Consider the following 7,614-nt stretch of genomic DNA (forward strand, 5'->3'; position numbering starts at 1 on the left):
GGCTCTTGGAGGAAGTAAGCCTCCTAGTTAATTGAATATAGGGAAGCCCAAAGGGAAGGGGAAAAGGTGGAGGTGAGCAGTCATTGCAAAGGTTGGGAATGGAATAGAGGTGGGAGCCGTGGCTGGGCTACAGGTGCTGAACCTGGGGCCCCCAGCTGCCTGGAGTGGCTCTGGCCTCATTACACCCCAGGCTGCTTTGGTGACCTGGGCGGGGCCAGGACTCTGCTTTTGCCTGTCTGGAAGTTCAGAGCCTTGAAGGAGCGGAGCCTCAGCCTCCGGGCCTACATTTCTCACTTGCTGTTACCTGCCTGACCTGTACCCATCCCCCACCCCGCTTCCTGTTTTTCAGGCCCAGGCTGTCACCCTCACAGTAGCCCAGGCCTTCAAAGTTGCCTTTGAGTTTTGGCAGGTGTCCAAGGAAGGTGAGCCTTGTTCAGGGACACTGTGGTGGGTGGGGGTGGAGCTGGGGAAGCTGACAGAGTAGAGAGGAGTTGGCGGGAGCGGGGGAGGCGGTGGGGTGGGTGGTAAAGTCCCTGGAGTCCAGGCCTGACTCTCCACTTCATCAGCTGCCTGGTTGGTGACTTTGGACAGGTCCCTTCACCTCTGTGAGTCCCTGTTCCCCCTGTGAAGAAATGGGAACAGCTGTCCCCCCCCCGCCCCGCCCCCAGGGTGATTGTGAGGATTAAGTCTACAGAGTTTCTCTCCTCTCTGCTGGAGATCTAATGCCTGCCGCCTGAGAGTGGCCGCAGACCTCCCCTGCCCGGCGAGTGCTGGGAGTGGGGCTCCAACGCCCTGTGCCTTGGTCCCACAGAGAAGGAGAAGAGGGAGAAAGCCAGCCAAGAAGGAGGGGACGTCCTGGGTGGGGGCCTCCGTGACAACACCCCATCGTTGAAGAGCTGTGAGTCCTGGGCAGGGGGTGGGACCAGAATCCGCTGCATGTCTCTGGGTCTGCCCTTCATCCTGAGGGCCCCCCTCCCTCCTGGGCTGGGGCAAACCCTTGGTGTTTTATTTGTCTTTTATTGTTAAATAAATAATACATGTTCATTATAGATAAATTAGAACATGTGGTTAGAAGGGAAGATTGCTCATTTTGGTGCACGTTCTTGCAAATATGTTCCTGTGCAGCTATATAAATGTATGTATACATCTCTCTGTATACGTATAACATCTTATTATGTGATCGCTTAACAAAACTTAACACCTGTTCCGAATGTAAAAGTTTCAACCTAAAATGTTAGTTGGGTAGAGGTTCTCACCGTCCAGCTGCTTCGGGAGGTGCCCAGGTGGGGCTCTGGGTGGTCTGCTTGATGGGCCTGGGAAGGCCATGCCTGAGGAGGGAGTCAAGACCACAACGGCCCAGGAGGCTCCAGGATCGGGCTGGGAGATGGGGCTTGGAAACAGGCGGTTCCTCCCACTGACACACCTGACTGGACCCCTCCTAGTGGTTGCCACTGGGAACCTGCTGGACTTGGAAGAGACGGCCAAGGCCCCGCTGTCCACAGTCAGCGCTAATACCACTAACATGGATGAGGCACCGAGGCCTCAAGCCTTGAACAATAGCAGCGTTGTCTGGGTGAGTGGTCATGTGGCCTGGGGACCCCATAGGGATCTCACAGTGAGCCCTGATCCTGGTTGAGGCCTAAGGCTGCTCCAGGACCTGGGCCCTGGCACGCATGACTTCAGTCCTCCGGGAGGGCCAGACCCAGCCCAGCAGTGCCCAGGCCCAGGGTGGGGGGCAAACAATGTCCCCTTTGAACTCGGAGCTGCCTCCCCAGCAGGCTTGGCTCCCAGCACAGCTGTCTCCACACAATGGCCAGCCTCTTGGTCTGAGCATCCATAGTCGGCCCACCACAGGACCAGCTAAAGGCTCCCTTGTTCTTGGTGTGGGCACAGTTTGCTCCTGACACCCGTCCCCGCCCCACCATCTAAAGGAGGAGTCTGAGGCCTGGCGGTCAGCAGTTGGCCTCTGACTCGCTCTGTGACTCCAGGCAAGCCCCCTGACCTCTCTGTGTCTCAGCTTTTTCATCCCTTCAATAAAGATGATGACCTCTGCCTGCAGAGTCTCCCAGAGGAACCTGGGTTGTTGTTTTTTTTTTTTTTTATCAAAAGTTAAAATTTTTTTTCATCTGAAAATAATTTTAGAACTACAAAAAGTTGTAAAAACAGTACAAAACATTCCTGTTCACCCTTCATCCAAATTCTCCAAATGTCAGCATCTAACATCACTGAGTTACAGTGATCAAAATCATTAACATCAATCTGATACTGTTATGTAATCTACAGGCCATAGTCACATTTCTCCACGTGTCCCCCCCCACCGCCTCCCCGTGTCCTTTTCCTCGTCTAGAATCCATTGCAGAATCGTTATTTTGTCATGTCTGTTTAATTTTAAAGAATCTGGAATGTTGGCAGACTTGAAAACTCATATCCTGGTCCCTGTTGGGGGCCACCTGTAGGCACCGCGAACCTGTTCTCTGCTGCCTGGGATCCACCCTTGGCACCCACCCATCCACTCAGGAAGGCTGCAGGGAGCCCTTGCCAGTGTTTTCCCACCTAGGCCTGGGATTCCTGCCATCATTTAATCCCTCATGAGCTTGGAATTCTGGCATGGCTTTTGGAAGTGGATGAAAGCAAGAACACCGTCTTCCCTACCCTCTTGCTCTTGGAACTTGAAAGCCACAGACCTCATCCAATCCAACCCACTCATTTTACGGAAGGAAAAGCTGAGTCCCAAAGAGGAGCTGCAACTTGCCCAAGGTGTCACTCGACTAGTGGCAGAGCTGGGAATTGTACCCACCCAATTGTGCTCTTTTTCCTGTTCCGCATCCCAGGTTTGAGTCACTGGGTTGAGATGCACGTGGCTGTCGCCAGGTGGGGGGGTCTGCCTGTGCCTCTTTCCCCAGGCACCCACCAGACCCCTGTGCTTGTGTCCAGAGTCCCTGTGGCTTATCCAGGGCTGGGACACCCTGGCTGTGAGCATGTGCTCCCCCACTGAGGGTTCATATCTCCTGCTTTGTTTTCCCCAAGGAGCTGGATGACGGCCTGGATGAAGCATTTTCAAGGTAACGTTAGCTGGGCTCCTCGTGCTGGGGAAGGAGGTGTGGGCTGCTCTCCGGGGTCCTTTGCCTGTCTGAGAACATGAACTCTGATCTTCTCCAGAGCAAAAATCTCAACTCGGATACTTGCAGGGATGGGGAACTCACTATCCGGGGTTGCCTGTGTCTGCTAAAAAGCCCCTGCTATTGAATCAAAAGCTATTCCTGTGGCTTCTCTACCACGGCCTGAGCTGAACTGAACACTCCGCAGCTCAGGCTGATTTCCTCGCCCTGCACCTGGTGTCGCCTTCAGAACCTGGCTTTTTGCAGGCTTTGTTCCCTCCAGAGGTTCTGCAGTTGTGGAAAGGGGCAGGGAGGGGGCAATGCTTAATTAAGCCCGTAGAGCGATAACACAGAGGAGGGATGTCAGGCACAGCAAGGAGGTATTTTGGTCTTGCCTGAGGGTGGTGGCATTTCCCCATCTTCCCAGGGGCCCTCCCTGTAGCCATGACTACCTTCAGCTTGGGGACAGGGCACTGAGAAGGCTGGGCTGAAGAGAGGCCTGGGCAGCTCAGGGTTCTGAGCACTGGGCCTGGTCATCAGGACCCCCTGTCTCCCTGGGGACCCTGGGCAGCCCCCTGCAGCCCTCTGCTTCCTCCCCAGCCCCTTCCTGCTGGAGCCTGGTAGATACCCCTCGACGCAGCCCAGGGAAGAGGGGGGGTGTCAGCACGGTTGGCCCTTTCGTGGAGGCAGACATTCTTTTCACTGTCCTCCCTGCTTCACTAACTTCACTAACTGACTGCAGCCCCCTCATTTTAAGAAAATCTTCCGTTCGCTTTTTCCAGATTACTTAAGTATCATGTGCCCTTTATTAACAACTTCGAAAGTCAGCAGAGCATTAAACAGGAAAGAACACCATCCTATAATCCCACAGCCCAGACTTTTGGGCTTAATTCACGCTAATCCTATACATATACACTTTTTTTTTCTTTTTCTTTTTTCTTTTTTCTTTTTTTTTTTTGGCATTGATCAGCTCATGGTATTTGCATTTGGGGATCCCGATTTTCACCTAACATTGACATACCAGGAGTGTTTCCCCAGGCTGTTAACAACTCCTTGTAAACACCTCATTTGTTCACTGCTCCCTCACGTGCTTCTAAGGACCTGAGCCGTAATTTACTTAACTCCCCCCTGTTCTTTGGATGTTTGGGTTCTCTTCCTTTTTAAGTCTGTGTTTTGAACAGCACTGTATTGAACACAGCTCTAGCCAGTAGTCTCCTAGTTGAACTGCCTCCGTCCCGCACATGCCCCTCACTGACCTCGCCAGCACGGCCCTTCCCTGCCCTTTCCTGGTGGAGCCGGGGGTGTGGAGCCCCTCTCTCCGTGGCGGGAATGTCACTGCCCCCCAGTGTTCTGAGCCGTTAGCCCTCAAGGGTAGACTGTGGTCAGAGGCTCCACCTCTCCTGACATCCTGGGGTTTCCCTTCTGGCCCCGGTGTCCTGGCCTTCTCCCATCCCTGCCCTCTCACTCTGACCCTGGACTGGCTGCTCAGGCCCCCGCCAGCCCCTTCGGGGACCCTCGGCTCACACAGCTCTGCCTTCCAGGCTTGCCCAGTCTCGGACGAACCCTCAGGTCCTGGACACTGGATTGACAGCACAGGACATCCATTACGCCCAGTGCCTCTCACCTGTCGACTGGGACAAGCCTGACAGCAGCGGCGCCGAGCAGGATGACCTCTTCAGCTTCTGAGGTCCCCGGGGCTGGCGGGACACGTGACAGACCAAAGCCTCTTGTGGCCGGGGGGGGGGGGGGGGGGGGGTGGCCAGCTCCAGGGCCCTCAACCACCCTCTTCCGGTTGGCAGCACCGTTGGCCTGCAAATCAAAGCCGCGTCCGGTCAAGCAGGGGGAAAGGAGAAGTTGTTTTTTTTTTTTTTTGCCACACTCTTATCCTAAGAACTGAAGGATGCCTTGAATATTTATTCAGCGACTCCTGGTTCACCTCAGAAGCCAGTTTTGCATCAGGCACAAGTGCAGTGTTTTAACCAGCTTTTTGCCCTGTCCTGAGAAAGCTCTGTTCTGCTGTGGGTATCAGGACAGTGACCAAAGCATTTCTTGTCCCTTCTCTTTTTCTAAGGACCCAAATTTCCCTGGAGGTGTCCCCACACCTTACAGAAAGCTGTCATTTTTGAGCACAGGAGGGCCCTGTGGCTTCAGGAGAGCCCCGAGTCTTGTGCCGGGGCCCCAGCAGGTGTGGGCCTGAGCCCCTGGCCCTCCCCGGGCCCTGAGAGACAGAGGGGCAGCCCCTGACCAAAGACAACGCGTAGCTGGCACTTTAAAGCACACACGGCGGGTGTGGCCCCCGGGGGCTCCTCGATGGTGCTGTTGGCATAGAGCTTCCTGTCTGGCTGCCCGTAGGTTCCCAGGGTCTGACTGCAACAGTGGAAATCATCTCTGTGTGACTGCCCTGTCGGCGTCCCCCGCCCCGCCCCTCCCCCCGTCGATGAGCGTGTGCCCACTCTCCTGCTTCGTCTGCGCGGGTGTCTCTGAGCCCCGAGTCCCCATGCTCCCTGGGACAGTGGGTGGAGCCCAACACCTAGACTTGGTCGGGACTATCTGGTCGCCGTTTTACAGGCAAGGAAATGGGCCCCAAACGTGGAAGGGGTGGAGCGCACACTAGAACCAGATCCCATGCCAAAGTTGCCTTCTCACCCTCCCTTCTCCCAGCTTGCACCTCCTTTCTGGTTTTGTTGTCCTCCCAGGAACCAAAAACCCCAGCTATTTTCTGACCAAAATGTGTTTCATAACAAACCATCTGGTGCCTTTCCACACAGAACTGGCTTGAGCCTCCGTGCCCTGCTAGCTGTCTGGCTGCCGACTTCCGTGCAAATGGAAGTACTGATGCTAATTTGGAGGGTGAAACAAAACCAAACTCTGGAAACGTCACCCTCTTCCTGACTCTCACCCCTGGGTCGGGACATGTCAGCAGCAGTCTGTCCTCAGTCTTCCTTCCTCCCCCCTCCCCCCCCCCCACCACGTCACCCCTCGGGGCGCCCATCAGAGCTGCCAGAGTCTTCTCCACCCAGAGGTGCCTCCCAGGCCTGGCTTTGCTAAGCTCAAGTCACTGATCACAGTTCGAGCAGGTTTCACCAGCCCAGGAGACACACACACCATTTCTCAGAATCTGCTTGTCCAAGCACTTGGATCAGCACAAAGACAGAAGGGCCTGGGCAAGGAGTGGGGTGGCATTTGTAGAGTCTGTCAGAATACGGGGTCATTTCTTTCCCTGCCCAGCTCTTGCACCTTGCTGCCCAGCCCAGACCTCCTTGGTATTGGCCCCTGGGTTTGTTACGCGGCAGCACATGTTGGGCCTGACAAGCTGTCCCTGGCAGGAGGATCTGGGAGCCCCAAGAGAGGCCATGCTTGAGAGAGAGAGAGAGTGTGTGTGTGTGTGTGTGTGTGAGAGAGAGAGAGAGACAGAGAGACAGAGAGACAGACTTGACCTTCACAGTGGTCTTTGGCTGATAAGCCTTTGGGTATGCTCCAGTGTGTCTGCAGATAAGTCTTATGCTTTACTTTGTGTTGCTGTTAAAGTTGTTCTAATGAGGAAAAGAATAAGTAATAAAGGTTCTCTTTTTGAAATACAAAGAGCACTTGCAGGGAGCGGCCTGGGGCCATGTGGGAGCGTGGTTGGTTTGGCATTTCCTGGTTTTAGTGGTTATAACAGCAGTGACCACGGGCCGAGATGTGGTGGTGGGGAGTGCTCTGTGGTCCCCTGGTGGAAGCCCAGCTGGGAGCCCCTTTTCACCCAGCAGATGTGGGGTGTGGTGAGGTCGTCCCTGGATAGCTCAGAGAGGCCACACCAGTGATCCAGGGCCACAGAGACCTAGGTCAGGGCGTCCTGGTCAGGGGTCTGTGAACCCATCGAATGTGCGTATGATCACGTGTGTGTCCACATGTGCGCTTTTCTTGGGGAGGATGACCATCGTTTCCATCTCATTCTCACGTGGGTCCGTGACATTCATTCATTCGATGGACTCTATTGCTAAACACAGACTGGGCTTGGGGCTCCGTGCTGGGGCTGGCAGTCCAGGCAGGGTCCAAACGGACTCCGGAGGTGTGGCTTTGGTGTGACTAGGGACCAGGGTGGAGGACGGTGGAAAGTGTCTAGCTCAGGCGGTGACACTGGATCAGTCACTTCTTTCCTGAGCCTCAGTTTCCCTGTTTGGGAAGAGGGTTCAACAAGCTCCATGCCCCCCACCCTCCCTGGGTTTTGTGAGACTCGGGGGGAACCATTATGTCATTGTGGCTACTGAGAGCTCAAAGCTCATTCAGAGCAAAAGGCATTTGGACCAAATACATTTAAGCAGGCTCCACACCCAATGTGGAGCTTGACCTGGGGCTTCAGCCCATGACCCAGAGATCAAGACTCGATGCGGGGCTTGAACTTGCAACCCTGAGGTCAAAGCCTGAGCTGACACCAAGAGTCGGAATCTGACTGAGCCACCCAGGTGCCCCTGGGCTAAGTACATTTAAGGAAGTCCAAGTAAAATGGATATAGCAAAGGCACCTGCTGTTAACT

General features: G+C 54.9%; 1 protein-coding gene across 5 annotated transcripts in view; it reads left to right on the forward strand.

Moving 5' to 3' along the window:
• Positions 1 to 6,680, forward strand: part of LDLRAP1 (low density lipoprotein receptor adaptor protein 1) — a 24,195-nt gene extending 17,515 nt beyond the window's left edge. For 3 of the 5 annotated variants that reach the window (XM_023258319.2, XM_045035324.1, XM_045035325.1), the window contains exons 5-9: positions 350 to 422; positions 812 to 898; positions 1,443 to 1,573; positions 3,028 to 3,062; positions 4,640 to 6,680. In XM_023258319.2, coding sequence (XP_023114087.1) covers positions 350 to 422; positions 812 to 898; positions 1,443 to 1,573; positions 3,028 to 3,062; positions 4,640 to 4,784 — 471 coding nt within the window. In that variant the 3' untranslated portion in view covers positions 4,785 to 6,680. The remainder of the gene's footprint in view (positions 1 to 349; positions 423 to 811; positions 899 to 1,442; positions 1,574 to 3,027; positions 3,063 to 4,639) is intronic. The other 2 variants (XM_006934412.5, XM_006934413.5) reach the window with 2 other exon arrangements.
• Positions 6,681 to 7,614: the final 934 nt, after the last annotated feature.

The sequence above is a fragment of the Felis catus genome, chromosome C1, assembly GCF_018350175.1.
Source record: "Felis catus isolate Fca126 chromosome C1, F.catus_Fca126_mat1.0, whole genome shotgun sequence".
NCBI lineage: Eukaryota > Metazoa > Chordata > Mammalia > Carnivora > Felidae > Felis > Felis catus.